The sequence below is a fragment of the Rhincodon typus genome, chromosome 26 (genome assembly GCF_021869965.1).
Source record: "Rhincodon typus isolate 14 chromosome 26, sRhiTyp1.1, whole genome shotgun sequence".
NCBI lineage: Eukaryota > Metazoa > Chordata > Chondrichthyes > Orectolobiformes > Rhincodontidae > Rhincodon > Rhincodon typus.
In genome coordinates this window covers 1,970,861-1,987,544 of record NC_063357.1, presented here as the reverse complement: position 1 = coordinate 1,987,544, position 16,684 = coordinate 1,970,861, and the positions used below count along the sequence as shown (strand labels likewise).

General features: G+C 42.6%; 1 protein-coding gene across 1 annotated transcript; it reads left to right on the top strand.

Annotated features, from left to right (window-relative positions):
* Positions 1-818: 818 nt before the first annotated feature.
* LOC109921741 (GPI transamidase component PIG-S-like) lies at positions 819-4,945 on the top strand. Its single transcript, XM_020521786.2, has 3 exons — positions 819-928; positions 2,771-2,981; positions 4,307-4,945. The coding sequence occupies exons 1-3, from the start codon at positions 891-893 to the stop codon at positions 4,568-4,570; spliced, it is 513 nt and encodes a 170-aa protein (XP_020377375.2). The 5' UTR covers positions 819-890; the 3' UTR covers positions 4,571-4,945.
* The last annotated feature ends 11,739 nt before the right edge of the window (positions 4,946-16,684 follow it).

The following is a 16,684-nucleotide window of genomic DNA, read 5'->3' as shown; positions in this document are numbered from 1 at the left end:
CAGCATCAGAGGAGCAGGAAAGCTGACGTTTCGGGCCTAGACCTCTGATGCTGCTTGGCCTGCTGTGTTCATCCAGCTCTACACCTTGTTATTGCAGTACAGCATGGCAGGTCATGGAGGAAGAATCCTTCAATTGCTCCATTTATCACCTGCATGCTATTATCAAATCAGCAGGCACTAATGTATGCTTTAGTATTTGTTTTTCTTTTCTGTGGTATATGAATTAATGTAACCTTTCTTGCCTGCCCTGTCTCACTGGACAACACTCTTAACTCTGAATCAGAATGGCTTAGGTTCAGGTTCTTTTCTGAGACTTGAACCTGAAATCCAGGATGATGCTTCCAGTGCTGCATTGTTGAAAATGCTGTCTTTCAGATGAAATGTTAAGCCAAGGTGCCAGTGTACCCCTTCTGACAGACAATTCAGTCAGGGACGGGCAATAAATCTGGCCTTGCCAGTGCTACTCGCATACCGCTAATGAATTCAAAATAAAAGCCATAAAAGGTCCCATGGCACGTTGCTGAGAAAGTGGACAAACTGAGCATTCAACCAATATCACTACAGGAGATAATGTGTTCATTATTTGCTGTTTGTGGAAGCTTGTCTGCAAAATGGCTGCCATGTTTTCTACATTACAGTAGTAACTACATTTCCAAATTGTTTATAGAGGCTACATAAATGCAAGTTTTTTCTATCTTTATATATAGATTATGAGTATATTAAGATTAAATGCTTTTACTCATGCAGTTTAGGGTAAGTGATAATTCTGTTCTCAAGTTCCGATGGGTTTCCGTTTCATTAACGTTTTAACCTTGTTCACTGATTAGATTTACAATGTGGATCACCAGCAACTGAACGAGACCCTGCTGCCAGTCTCAGTCAACGTAGACATGGTTCGAGTGATGGAGGTGTTTCTGACTCAGCTGCGGTAAGACATAAGAAAGAATTTTCATTTCCACAGCATCTCTCTCCTTCCCAAAGCATTTTACCACCAGTTAAGTACTTCTGAAGCATAATCATTGTCATAATGTAAATGATGGGGCAGTGAAATTGTACCCAGCAAGCTCCAGTAAACAGTAATGTGGTAATGAGCAGGCAACCTGATTATAATTGGTTTGAGGAATATATAGTGACCAAAACTCTGTGGAAAACTCCCCTGTTCCTGTTGAATAATGGCCACGGAAGCCTTTGCTAGCACCTGAGAGGGTGCTAGTTTGGTGTCAGTAGTTTGGAGCACCAGCTTTTGTTTTTGTCCTCAAGTTTTTGGAGTGGGACCCTGCAGCCATTGATAGAATTTCAAGATTGCTACCAACTTAGCTACTGCATACCTGCAACCTTTAGCCCAGGAGGAGATTGATGCTAATTGGTCTGGTGTTTGTTACATTATTCATTTTGTGGGATGTGGGCGTCACTGGCTGGCGAGCATCTATTGCCTGTCTTTACTTGAGAAGGTGGTGGTGAGCTGCCTGACCCACAATGCCATTAGGGAGGAAATTCCAGGTGCTGTCTAAGGATCTTTGGTAAATTTCTGCAGTGCATCTTGTAGATGGCGCACACTGCTGCTATTGAGTGTTGGTGGTAGAGGGAGTGGGTGCTTGTGGATGAAGTGCCAATCGAGTGGACTGCATTGTCCTGGATGTTGTCAAGCTTCTTGAGTGTTGTTGGCGCTGCACCCATCCAGGCAAGTGGGGACTATTACATCATACTGCTGACTTGTGCCTTAGAGATGGTGGACAGTCTTTAGGGAGCCAGGCGGTGAGTTACTTGCCACAGTGTTCTAAGCCTCTGACCTGCTCTTGTAGCCACTCTGTTTATGTGGTGAGTCCAATGTGTTTCTGATCAATGATAACCCAAGGTATGTTGATAATGGGGGATTCAGTGATGGTAACACCTTTGAATGTCGAGGGGAGGTAGTTAGATTGTCTCTTATTGGTGATGGTCATTGCCTGGCATTTGTGTGGCACAAATGTTACTTGCCACATGTCAGCCCAAGCCTGGATATTGTCCAGATCTTATTACACTGAAGAACCCAGGTGTAGCATAGTTAGTCTGTTGCTGCCATCACTGTCTGGCAGACTGTCTACTTACCAGCCAAGTGCCTACTTACGCCATCGACTTCAAAAATGAGGTAGAATGTTGCTATTTTCTTGAGTCAGTTGTGGAATTAAAATTTCAGCATTTTATTCTGCAAGCTGGATTTTAGTGTCTGTACCAGCTGAGGTCCACCATGAAGGCACCACCTTCTCAACCTTGTCCCTCGCCTGAGGCATGGTGACCTTCACAGGGGTGAGAATGCATAGCTACCAGAGGGAGTGTTTGAAGTGAAGAGCTGATAATTTGAAGAGAAGCTGCATAAGCACATGATGCAGAAAGTGAGTGAGGTCCTAGGGGTGCATAAATCCTGACCTAGACCATGGGGCTGAATGGCTTGTTTCTGAGCTGAACATTCTAATGTAAGGTGTAAAATTATACATTCAAAAAGGTGAAATTTGCTCATTATCCCATCAATTTAATGGTGATACACAAGTATTGAGCTGGACTGAGATGTTAAAATCCAGGCTGCCATCCCCGACCCCATGATAACCAAGCATAGAATGGAAGCACTAGTCTTGCAGCAGGGGCTTTGGTTATGCAATCATCAGTGAGATCTGGGTTTAATTCTCATACACAGCTCTTTGAACTGCAGAGTTTCTGGTCCTGCTGCACATATAATTTATTTGATTTGTTTGTGCACTCTCTCACTTTCTTTTCCCCTGTACCCTCCTGACAGATTACTATTGGGTATACAGAAAGTACAGCCCCCTCCTCAATCCCTTGTCCAAAGTCCTGGGAACATGATTGCCACTGACTGGGAGATTGACCGCCTGCTCTGGGTGAGAACAGTGGAAAATATTGCCACTGCAACAAATACACTGACCTCCTTAGCTCAGCTCCTCGATGAAATTGGAAACATCGTGATTAATGATAACGTCGCCTCTGAGGTGAGTGTGAGCCGATAGCTTTTCATTTGTCAGAGTTTCAGATGTTCCTCCTCCTTCGAGAAGGCACAATCCATTTGCTGCACTGTAGTTCCACAGGTGCATAGCATAGAATGATAGAAAGCTTATATCACAGAAGGAAACCATCTGACTTTTATTGTCTGTGCTAGTTTACTGCAAGAACAATTGCTCTTGTCCCACTCCCCTAGCATTTCTCCTTAGTCCTGTACATCCTCTACCTTTAAATAATTATCCAATTCCCCTTTGATAACAGCTATTGAATTTTTGATAGAAACAGGAGTTGATTTTTATTTTGGACGGCACAGTGGCTCAGGGGTTACACTGCTGCTTCATAATGCCAGGGACCTGGGTTCGATTCCACCTTCGGGTGACTGCGTGGAGTTTGTACATGCTCCCCATGTCTGCCTATGTTTCCTCCAAGTGCTCCGGTTTCCTCCCATAGTCCAAAGATGTGCAGCTTGGGTGGATTGGCCATGCTAAATTGCCCCATAATATCCAAGAATGTGCAGACTAAGTGGGTAAACCATGGGAAATCTAGGATTACGGGGATACGGTAGGGGGTGAGTCCGGGTGGGATGCTGTTTGGAGAGTTGATATGGGCTCGATGGGCCAAATGGCCTGCTTCGACACTGCAGGGATTCTATGAATGCCCAAAAGATACTGATCCCTTTTCAGCTGAGGAATCATAGTAATCCCAAGGGATGATGATAGGGGACAAATGAGAATAACTTTCCAAATTAGGAAATAAGTAGTGAGGAATTTTGACAAAGTAAATGAGGCAAACATATTTCCACTGGCAGAAACTGGTAACCAGACTCGCCAACTTTAAGGGCATTTAAATGGTCATTGGATAAACATATGGATGATAATGGAATAGTTTAGGTTAGATGGGCTTGAGATTGGTTTCACAGGTCAGCGCAACATCGAGGGCCGAAGGGCCTGTACTGCGCTGTAATGTTCTATGTTCTAAAGACAATGTAATTTTCAAAAGAATCAGGGGAGAGAGGAGGAGTACAGCTAGTTATTACAAACTGGAATATGCTGTTGGAAAGAGGGATAAAAACAGGTTCAACGGTAGCCAAAGGAGGAGGCATTGGACAAACTATAGGGATGTGGGATTAATTGAACAGGTCTTTCAAAGAACTGGGACAGGGCAATGAATAGTTGAGCTTTGTGATGATAAGTCGGCTGTGTTTTCTCAAATTTTAATGCCTTTCTTTTTCCTAAGCAGGGTCTTTTAGTTTACTTGTGTTTTTGTTCTTTTATCCAAGGCCCTCTCTCTATCTCTTCTTTCTCTGTCTTCACAGGTGTACAGTGCCCTGGCCTCTGTTCAACAATCACTTGAGGAGTTGGAGGCCGGGCGACTCTTGCCAGCATTTAAGGCCAGCAAAGATGGCATCACTTCATCCGAGAAAGCTTTCTTTGATCCATCTCTCCTCCACCTACTGTACTTCCCAGATGATCAGAAGTTTGCCATTTACATCCCCTTGTTTCTGCCAATGTGTGTCCCCATTATGCTGTCCCTATTAAAGACCGCCAAGGACTTTAAATGGAAAAAGAAGGTGAATTGAGGAGATGGTGAACTGGCAATGAACAATTGATGGTTTCACGTGGACTTGAGATATGTCAATTATGAAAGAATATTGGATAATAGGGCTCAAATATTTGTAAATGTTTTGGATTTTGTTCAATTTAAATTATTGGAACGTCTTGCCCTCTTTACTGATTGCATGACGAAATGGAGTTCTGCAGATACCTGCAGCCTGAGTAGGTCAGCAAACATAGGAGTGATGGGTGATTGGGTTATGAAGCAAGTCTTGGACAATGTCGATGCCTCGGTTTTATGCACAGCTTGATTGATTGATTTATTGTCACGCGTACTCAAGTACAGTGAAAAGCTTAAATTCAAGAGGGTACTAAATATGAATATATCTGACATCTCTGAATTTGTGTCTGTACTGCTTTTCCTACTAATTTTCATGTAAAATTATTTATAGGGAAAGCCTGCAAGTTTATTTCTGTGGCTTTCCAACCAATTGTTGAAATGTTCAAAAACCAACAAAACAAGACACCAATTTGAAGATTAAATCATTTCCTGCTATCTGTTCATTCCTTCTTCGAGTGTTCTCATTCCCTCTCCTCTTTTGTTTCTTGCTGAGTCTGTCTCTTTCTCCTAACCCCCACAATCTCTGATTCTTCACCCTCTTTATCTTGCCACATATCTGTGGCTGTCTACTTTTACCATATGTATCACTTGTCACTCTGCCATTTTGTGTCTCCAGGCTATATTACCTTCCCTAGCTTGTAGTGTTTCAATCCACCTTTTTGCACCTTTCTCTCCCCACAACCATATCTACCCATATCTTCCTTGGTGTTCTGACATAAGCTCTTCAGTTACTATGGGATGTTATCTTGTAAATGTTGTGTTCTATCTTGTAAGTGTAATTTTGTGTTGCTGCGTTTAATCAACTCTCATCACTAATGAATTCCTGCTTCGTGATGTGTACAATTGTAGAATCTGAGCACAGTAAGGAGATATAATCTTTCATCTAAAATAAAGAAACTATCTCAGGTAAAACATGTTCTAAAGTGTGGTTATTGCAGGTAAAATGCAGTGGATTACAATATTTACAAGTATTAAGATTTACAAAACAAAGCTTACCTCTCTCTCTCTCTCTCTCCCTCACTCCCTGTCTCTGTCTCCAGAAGTAATGGCAGACCTGCTAAATATTTCCAGCACTTTGTTTATTTTTCAAATTTCCAGCAATTACAGTATTTTGCTTTTATTTTAGTAACCCAGATACCTCAGAGAGCTGGTTCTAAATTCAGTTGACAAGCTGTCGAGTCAAGGTTTAAAAAGCTCAAGGTGTAAAAACAATAAAGAGACCAGTCTGTGTAGGCCAATTACTTTGGCTGCTTAGATTAATGAAGACTAGAAGTCATGATTGCAGGCTAAGGGCTGGTCTAGGTTAGATTCTTGTTTTTCTAGGGAACAGTAAAGCTGTGGAACAGAATGATGGCTCCTGATGCGAACACTAATTCACTGAATCCCTTGAAGCAAGAGCTAACCTGGTGCTGACTGGGGTGAAGATCACTTAATACAACAGGTATGTAACCGACAAGATTAATCAGGCTGTACTGATAATCTTGGACTAAGTTTGATCACCTAATGGATGTATAGAAGAGTTTTCCATATTGATTTTCCTAACTGACCCTGGTTTCTGTCTGTTTTACCACTTTTCCCAGGAGACTATATGACTCTGGACGTTTGTGGAGTACCTGTATTGCGGTGCATAATAACTATATGGGACAGGTTGGATGGATCAATGGGCCTTTTGCGTTTTTTGACTGTGTGTTTTTGTTTTATTTGGCACAGTTTCCTGGCACTAGTTGGAATGTTTGTAGAGGACTGTTTAAAATTTTGAGTATGCCGAGAGAACGAGTAATTCTACCTCCAAATATTGTACTCATTTCAGTGCTTTTGCAAGGGTAAAGTGAGCGACTCAGACAGTAAAAATGAACACCGCTGTCTTTGCCAGCTTCTGTCCTAATATATTACAGACCATTCAATAATACTTCTGCACAGCAGCTCTCAAACACGAAATTTTCACCTCCTCAAGGAGGAGGGCAGCTGATGCATGGGACCACCATCAGCTCCACATTTCAATCCAAGTCACGCATCATACTGTACTGACTTTGCTGTCCCTTTAATATGACCGTTCACCGATTTTTGTAAATATTGTAATCCACTGCATTTTACCTGCAATAACTACACTCTAGAACATGTTTTACCTGTGAGTTTCTTTATTTTAGATGAAAGAGTAAACCTGTTAAACTTACTGTTCTTTAAGTTGGACACAAAAGATTCCTTGACATTCTTAGAAGATTAGTGATCTCCTCATTTATCCTTCCACCAAAATCAGTAAAATTAATTAGCTGGTTCCTGTCACGTTGTTGATGGTGTTGGAGCTTGCTGCATGCAAAATGGCTACTGTTTCTAAAATTACTGCTGTGATTGCACTTCACTATGATTTCTTTCACTTTGGACTGTCCTGAGGATAGTGAATACTGCTGTAGAAATACAAATCTTTTTTATGTGAAGTGCAGCAACATTACTATGTTTAAAAGCTCAGTGCCTAATATAGCTATAGGATGTGTTTTACCCTAGATAAACCCCCTCCTGTACACACACAGGGGTAACTACTGCTTTGTATAGTAGGCTCCTTTATTAGGATACTTTTTCAGAATCTCCTCTCTCATGTAAAACAATGATCTTTCACCAAGTCAATGTATCAATATTGCCACATAAATCTCAAGCTGGCCAGCAGGGAACTCGAAAAATATGCCATGAGAAGACCAGATGGTAGACTTTTCTGCAATAAATTCTGGATAAGGACAGACTCCATCAGGGAAAAAATTATAGTAGACCACATTAATTTCCACTTCTAGTTGGAGTATCAGTTCCAGTTTTCTGACAATAGTATTTCTTTTTCAGGAAACCTTGTGTGGGCATGTAGATGAAATTCTATTTCCCTACTCCCCACAATGTTGTGATCTTCATCACTCACCACCCTGACACACTCATCCCATTGTACAGAGAGTGGTGAGTGACCCTATTAGGGATTAAGAGTTAACAAATGAGTGACATATTTCCTTCATTCCAAATGGACAGGACAAATCATGGAAAACCTTGATTGTGCCATCCGCTGCCACTTTAAAAATGCAAGGATGGGGAAGTGGAACCAGCTAAGTTGTATTTGCAAAGAGCCAGCATGAACTTGATTAGCCAAACAGCTGCCTTCTGTGCTGTAGTCATTCTGTGATTTTATTCAACTGCTCTGTTGAACAGTGTGGAACAAGTATGATGTTTGGGATTATTTGCCCTTGCAGTCCCCTATGACACTATAACTGGGATTTCAGGTCTTTATTTTACTGACACGTGACTGTCATACATTTTAGTGAGAAATAAAAATTCCAAGGGGAAAATGCACCATCTGTGGTTAAATAAGAAGGTTAAAGATGGTATCAAACTTAAAATGGTGCAGATCCAAAGAATTGACATAATATATTTAAAAAAGCACAGATTGACTAAAAGATTAATAAGGAGGGAAAAATTAGAATGAAGCAGAGTGGAGGGAGGAGTGAGAGATCACTCCATCATTACCCAGAAGCCTAATTCGCTTCAGTGCTGCTGATCCGTGGGAGTAGGTACCTTGTTCTGCTTTTGACTAGGAGCTATGTTTCCATGACCAAAGACATTGGGTGAAAATGCCATATTGTTATGAGGTGATGACAAATATCCTAGGCTCAATGTATAAGAACCAACTGCTACGGTATTGAGAGGGATACAAAAGTAACCTCAGTTTCTGACCAGAGAAGGGGGTGTTTGGCTGAGCAGTAACATGTGGATATCAGGTGAGAATTGATTTAGTTTAGGAATGATTATGGGTAAGGACACTTTGAACCGTGCCATAGAATTTTTAATATCCACACAGGGCAGCAGTGTACCATTTTGTCCAAACTGCATCATACCTGACAATGCAGCACCTCCTCAGAACTGCATGAGTGCCAGACTACATTTCACACCAATAACATGATATAGGATCCTCTTATTCAGACGCTATAGCCTGGACTACCAGCAGCTGAGTGAAACTGAGATCCCACAATCTGGATAATGTTATAACACAAATGTTTTTATGAAAGCAACTCTTCAGGATTGAGATGGATACATATTTTTGTTAGCTAAGTGTATGAATAGATATTTAAACAAAGATGGATCATTTCTGATCATCAGTGATTGGTAGAACAGGCTTGAGGGGCTGAATAACCTACTCCTAATTCTAAGGACTAGGCTGTTAAACCAGATATTAACCTTTATATCTTAGACTTTTTCTAGTGCTTATTACAGAGATAAGCAAGACGTGCTACAGAACTATTCTCCGACCTGGCCTCCACTTAAACATACAAATCTGACGTGAGTTATTCTGGTTGTTGTAATGAGAATAGTGTTGTTTTAAAGCGATTGACAAATGTGCAATGGCGATATGAAGAAAAGCATTTCTACATTTGTAGGTGGTTATGAACTGGAATGCACTGCAGAAAGTGGTTATGAACTGGAATGCACTGCAGAAAGGGTGGTGGATTCAATCATGGCTTTCCAAAAGGAATTTGCTAAACACCCAAAGGATGAAAATGTCAGTAATTGGTATGTTCAACAGCCTGCTGAACTGTTCCATCCATTTGTGTCTCAGATCTGTCTGCATTTTGATTGTTATCCGACAGCAATGATGTGGAGCCTGTCCATATCAAGATTGAATAGAGCTGAATAACTTTTTTGAGTTGTAGGAGTCTGTATATTGTAATTCTTCCCATTCCACTATTATTTTGGAAGAATGCAGCTCTCTCTGGACATTGCTTTTCAGGTGTCAGAACTAGTCTCTTGGCGATGCAGGTTGGATTACTCTGCCACTGCAAGTGTGCTGTATTTTTGACCTGCAGGATTTGAAAGATGTTTCCTCATTTTCATCAAACCAATTCCTGATGCACTTTATCTATTTGGTCCAAGAAATGTTTGCTGTTTTCACTGACGATGTATTTAAATTTGTGCTTTTCTCAACACAATCTCCATCGAAGTGTGTGCCAGCTTCAGCTTTTGACCAATTCTGTTGCAGCAAGCCGTGTTACTCAATTCAGCCATACTGAAAGGATCTCTGATGGCTTTTGGTCAGCTGTGCTGAGTTGGAACAATTTGCAAGTTGAGAATTGCACTGTGATCAGTCTGCCATTCTATGCCCTGCACTGAACAGGTGATCTGTACATCCTGGTGATCTCTCTGACACACAGTGATACAGTTGATCATGTGTTTTGACCTTATCAACTTGTCTGAACATTGTGTTGTTAATACAGCGTATGTGCTGAGGACATTTTGCTCAGTATTGACAGGTTGCTGTCACGTTTGGCAACCCTGTATCTCCCTGAACTCCTTTCCAGTTATTGCTGACTTTCCCCACATAGGCATTGAAGTCTCCCAGGAGAATGAGCTTATCACTAACAGATGTAGACAGGACTGATCCAGATCCTCCAATTTATTGCATCATGTCCTCAGGGCTGCTGAGATTTGGTGTATAGGCACTGATGATGGTCACTTGATATGTTTATTCCAGTGGGAAGTGCAGCTGCATGGGGTGCTTGTTGATTCTGAAGGAAGTGTAGAAGTGTCTGACATTAGGGATGACCTGATGATGAAACCTTCACCATCTATCCTTTTCTTGCTCTCCGCTTTCCTGTTCCAGAAGAAAAGTATAGCCATGTCCATCTTCCTTTAGTGATCCTCATCAGCAAGCGTTGTCTCATGGAGTGCTGTAATTTTGATGGGATAGTTGCAAGATGTTTAAGTGTTATAAACAGGAGTTCTCCTCTCAGGCAGTATTGTGCCATCTCTGTCTAGTAGTTTGCAAATTCCAAGCTTCAATGATAAATTGTTTTATTTTCTTTGATTTTGACATTATTCAACTGCTTGCTGGATGATCTGCCAGCTGCAGCAGACTGGCCAACTGTTAACAGTGCAGGCAATATTTCAGGTACTTTTTCAAACCCCTTCCTCTCAAAGGGTGGACAATACTGTCCAGTCACCCTGGATGCTGCCAGACTCTCTTACCCCAGGTACAGATGGTCCAAGAGTTGTATAGTGACTATGACCACTAGTGGTCACTATCACCTGCCACTACACCATGACCCCATTACTGCAGGACTTCTGAAAAGGCAACATGTTTGTACCAAAACCTTTGAGGGAATACTTAAAAATAAGCAGAACTGTGGCACAAAAGCAGTCCACTCCCTCAGGTACAGAAACCTGGTTTCAATGATACAGAGAACCCTTAAGGCTGAAGACTTTTGTTGCTGTGGATGACTGCTACATCTTTTGAGCTTTTTCATGTTCTTTGTGCTGCACTTTGCTGGGCTGCCGCAATGACTGTTGAATCAAACAAGTGGTCTTTCTTACCTAGTTTACTGGAACAGTCATTGTCTGTGGCAACTTAAAAACTCACTTGAGCTGACTGGTCCAAATTCATTCACACTGCACCAGTAACATCCGAGGGCATTCCCAGTGTGTTATCAGACACAGAAATTGACACAGACACAAGGAGATAATAGAGCCAGACGCCCAGTCAGAGAAGCAGGTCTTAAACATCTTCAAGGCAGCATAGGGGTTTAGTAAGCGCGTTCTAGAGCTTGGGGCCTGGGAAGCTGAAGGCACGGCCATCGGTGATGGAGCGATTAAAATTAAAGAGACCAGGATTGGAAGATCCTGGTATGGTCTTATGGGTTAGAGCTGGAGGAAGTAAGAGATAGACAGAAATGAAAAGGGATTTGAGAACACAGATGTGGGTTCAGAAGTCCAGGATGAGATATCAGGTCCGACAGTATCTGTGGAGTGAGGAGCAGTTAACGTTTCACATCCAATATGACTCCTCTTCGAGATTGATACCTCCAGTTCCAAAGAAGAGTCACATTTAGATTGGAAACGTTAACTCCATTTCTGTCCAGACCCTAACGATTTTTTTTGTGTTTTCTTTTAAAATGTCAGATCTTTAGCGACCTTTATCTTAAAATCTGAGGGTGTCTGGACCAGGAGCCAGAGTAGGTCAGCGAGCAGAAGGTGGTGATCAGCACTTGCTGCGACCGAAGTGAGATGCTGGCAGCTGAGTTCTGGTTGAGGTGACGTTTATAAATGTAAGGTTGGGGTACTGGCCTTTGCCATGTACAGTACGCAGGTGCTTTCTAGCACACACCGGCTAGTGCCCGGTAGTGGGAGCTCTGGTTTAACAGAGACCGGGGGCCCCGAGATTAAGCTGCTTGAGCTGCCAGACTCTCCAAATGCACGGTCTTACATACCAATAGTTGCTATCCTCGCAACACGCCGCACTTTGTTTATTACATATTCAAAACTGCAGCCCATGTTGATATTTTAGAACATAAATGCAATAAAACGTGTATCAACGAAGGTTTGTTTTTAAACGAATTTGCTGCTCAGGTATTGCAAACGGATTGTACCATTCCTTCAGAAAGGAGAGGGTTTCGATGAGAGAGAACAGGGTAACACTGAGAGGTTTGGATGCTTGAGGGGTAAATCCCCTCCCCCCTCAGTTATTGGTGTGGTACAGTTTTATGAATGGGCTGTTTGCGGGGGAGGAAGGAGTGAGGAAGAGTCTATTTGGAGTGGTGGGTAATAGTGTGTGTCCCTTGAGTGTGGGTGGTGCAGTCCGCACTGGATACATTGTAACGGTTTGATTTCCGCTCCAGGTAAAGAGCGGATCCTGCGGCGGCAGCGGTAAGAGCTTCGGCTCCGGGCAGGGAGCCGGAGAGACATGAGCTTTTCTGGCACCAAAGCCCTGAGCAGCAACACCAAGAACCAGGACGCGGTCGGCATGAAGGTGAAGAAGGCGCCGCCGAGTGAGGGGCCTCCGGCCACCACCGAGGAGGAGCTGCTGAAGAAGGAGTGTGTAACCCCCGAGGACGTGCTGGGGCTGCAGAAGATCACCCAGAGTGAGTAGAGCCTCTTAAGATGGACAACTGAACACTGCCACGGAAAGTCCGAGAGCTGGAGGGAGGCGGGAATTGAGCTGCAGTGTCCCCAAAGTCGGGTAGCCAGAGCTGGGGGAGAGGGGCTAAGAACCCCCTCTCTCCAGAGCCAGGCGCCCACAGAGGTAGGGTACAGAGTTTCAGAGCTCAATAACCTCCATAGCCAGGTACCGGTGTGGTGGAGAGTAGGGGCAGTCCTTCAGGAGATTGTGTGTGGAAGGTGGGGGTAGGGATGGAGACACAGAGATCTGAGGTTCTTCTGATACCCAAAACCCTCAGAGGCTGAGACCTGATAGACTGTACAGGAGGTGGTGGGAACACAAATTTCACAATTTGAAAGGGCAAGGATGGAGCCAATGCGTGGCATAAGCCTATTGGAAAGCCTAGATCCAGGCAAATGAAGCAGAGGCCAATGGGGAGGGTGAGAGTGTCAGGCAGAATTTACCACCTTTAACTGTTTCTGGGCAATCAACTCAATTGCTTGTTCACCGTGAGTGTCCACAGCGGTCAGCAGTATCCCAGCGGCTGAGCTGAGGGAGCTGCCTCCAAAACCAGTCACACTTCTAAACCCAGAGTGAGAGTAAGTCTCTCCCAGTAAATGACATTTGACAAAAGTGTTTATTCCTACCCCAACTGCCAGTTGGAACACTGTAAAGGAAGTTCAAAATGTCTGTACTGTGATGTCACCTAACAAGTATTATTTTTCAAATGTTACATTATTTTGTGATGGCTTTACCCTTGATGTAAGTTGCACGTTTCTTTGAAGAAAGAGTTCCAGTACCTTGAGTAGATAAAGTTGCAACAAATTTATTAAAAGCGAGGCATCAGGAACAAACCCTGCATTTGAGGAATGAAGAGGCATTACATACATTGGGAAAACCTGCTCTTTGCCTTTCCATCCAAATGGTTGTATAAAATTAGATAGAAACCATAGGATTTGAGTCCACTCCATCTCTTGTGCCAGATACATTGATAGAAACATAGAAGATAGGAGCAGGAGGAGGCCATTCGGCCCTTTGACCCTGTTCCACCATTCTTCACAATCATGGCTGATCGTCCAACTCATTAGCCTAACCTGCTTTTTCCCCATAACCTTTGATCCCATTTGCCCAAGTGCTATATCTAGTCTCCTCATCTCCTCGTACTGTGACCCCTGGTTCTGAACACACCCACCACCGGGAACATCCTCCCTGCATCTACCTTGTCCAGCCCTGTTAGAATTTTATAAGTCTCTGTGAGATCCCCCCCTCATTCGTCTGAAATCTAGTGAAAATATTCCCAACCTAGTCAATCTCTCCTCGTACATCAGACTCGCCAGCCCCGGCATCAGCCTGGCAAACCTTCGCTGCACTCCCTCGAGAGCAAGAGCATCCTTCCTCGGAAAAGGAGACCAAAACTGCATGGTGAATGATATGGTAATTATTTAGAAAAGTTTGGAAAAGGTGTATGCTTCATCTTTGCTAACGTTGGACCTGACCTTCTGATTTACAGCATTGTTTTAATCCTTAAATTTGTGAGTTAAAGAATTTTTGATTTCTTTGTATAGATTCATGCATTAATTGTGTTTTCTTTCTTCCATTGTCAGCTATGATTTGTAACTCAAGAACCTAGCAGAGAGTTCTTTAATCCTGCTGTGGGTCTTTTGCCCTAATCTTAGACACATGGCCTGTAGTTGCTGACAAATGGTGAAAAAGAGGCTCCCAATAACTAAATTTTAAATGGGAGTATTCAGTTCTATTGCTGGGAATTTATTTATCAGAATCCATGTGCTCCCACTTAGATTGATAGTGTCCTGAACTGTGATGGATTCTATATCGGTGTGGTTCTGTAAGGGCTGTCAGTGCTGGATTCAGATTCTGCCTGAATCTCTCAGCTTGCAGCCATTCCAACCAAAATTAGAAAAGCAATGTTAGTTGATCCTGCCTGCTTTCCATCTCCTATACAGGTCATTTGTTGGCTTCTGTAAACTGACATTCTCAGTAGTTCCCAAGAGCACATAGTCCCATCCCAGCACACTGCAGTTAATTGGAAACAGAGGTCCCGGATGGGAATTGCCATTCTCTATCACACTTACCATTCAAAAAGCGCTTGTCAATTTTAATCAACCTGTTTGGATATGTTATGGTACGCCTCTGGGCAGATGGTTCTTGAACCCAGAACTCCTGGCCTAGAGTAGAGACAGTACTACTGAGCCACAAGACCCTGTGAAAGAGTTTTATCTTTGGGATTGAAGATCACTAGACAGATGCCATCTTTTTTGAAACTAGTTAAAAAAATGTTTCAGTGCAGGTGGAAACACCAGTTTGTAAGTGTTTTATTTCTGAATTCTGGACATAAGTTAAAGAATGATATGGTCATTGGGCTGAGGGGGAATACTTGGTGCTACAACACTAACTATGTGATGGCAATGCTTGTTGTTTTACTGTTTAGATGGCGTGTCATGTTGTGGGGTGTTTTGACTGTTGTTTTTCACCATTACGATTTAGTGTAAAGTTACTTTTAAAGGAAGTTGTATTCACTCTACATTATTTTTTCAGCACAAAAAATGGCCAGTTAGCGCTTAGTTTGCTATTTGTGCACATTTCCTCAGGGTGATCTTATAGGGATTTATAAAATCATGAGGAGCATGGATAGGGTGAATAGCCAACGTCTTTTTTTTCTAGGGTGGGGGAGTCCAAAACTAGAGAGCATTGGTTTAAGGTGAGAGGGAAAAGATTTAAAAGGGACCTAAGGGGCAACTTTTTCACAAAGAGGATGGTGTGTGTATAGATTGAGCTGCCAGAGGAAGTGATGGAGGCTGGTACAATTACAACATTTAAAAGACATCTGGATAGGTATATGAATAGGAAGCGTTTAGAGGGATATGGGCCAAATGCTGGCAAATGGGACCATGTCAGATTGGGATGTCTGGTTGGCGTGGATGAATTGGACCAAAGAATCTGTTTCCATGCTATTTGACTCTGACTGTTCAAGTAAGTAATTTGTGCGTTTGGTTCAGTAATTGATGAGAGATCTCACACTCGCTGATTTGGGGATACCCTAGCCCTGGGCAATCAACCAAGACTTTCCTTCGAACTGTAGGTAAAAAGAGGGTTAATAGTGTTCAGTTAAGGCTATAAATTCAGTCAGGTTGTCCTTTAAGAAAGCTCCAAGATCTGTCACTGAGACTAAGAGCTTAGAAATGCAAGTGAGGAGTTAGAAACATTCTTGTTCAAGTCAATTAGAATGCATACTTGATTTCACAGTATTGTATGGCACAGTAGGAGGCTGTTTCGCCCATCGTGTCTGCACCTGTTCTATTACCTAATGCCAGTTTGGGGATACATGACATTGTTTCTTACTGTCCCATGAAGAGAGGATGGACTGATTTGAAGTGAGTGAGTTGAACTGTAACTACTATCCTAATGTTCACCTCCATTGAGACTTAACACAGTGTATCAAGCCAGCTCAACAAGTGCTTCCTATATGTGCCTTTTGGAGAGATTGAAAAGACACAAGCACCTGATTCAGGTGATAACGAGTCAATAAGGTGCCATGCCCAGGTTCAGCTCCAGGTAGGATTGTCAGAGTAAAACCGAGACCCACAATGTGAGAAGGTTTCTGCTGAAGGGCTGAATTTGCAATATTGGGGTTTGCTGCGATGTAGTGAATTAAACTTTCAAACTCTATGCTATTGGAATGAAAAAAACAGCAAGCAACACAATTTCAGAACTCATGCTACAAATTTAAATCCTTTGTACTGAGAATATTTTGAGCTGCCTAGCACTGAAGACAGACTTAGTGGGGACAGGTCTGTCACTGTATAACACAGATACAGTACTGGTGGGGATGGGTCTGTCACTGTATAACACTAGGGTACTGTGGCTGGTGGGGACAGATCAGGCACTGCACAGGATATAGTATTGGTGAGGACAGATGTGTCACTGTGTAGCAATAGTTACACAACATTGCCATAATTTTTTTTATTGTGTCCTTTTGATGTCAATGTGAGTTTAGCACCAACTGGCATCTACTACGATCCTTGGACAATGGTATGAAAATGAATAATCTTAAACAGGTGAATGATTTTAAATTATTTGCCTGTGGCTGTGACTCAGTCATGA

Coding starts and splice junctions, on each gene's coding strand:
- LOC109921741 (XM_020521786.2), top strand. CDS start 891: ATGGTTCGAGTGATGGAGGTGTTTCTGACTCAGCTGCG. Junction 929..2,770: donor GTGTTTCTGACTCAGCTGCG/GTAAGACATAAG, acceptor CCCTCCTGACAG/ATTACTATTGGGTATACAGA. Junction 2,982..4,306: donor ATGATAACGTCGCCTCTGAG/GTGAGTGTGAGC, acceptor CTGTCTTCACAG/GTGTACAGTGCCCTGGCCTC.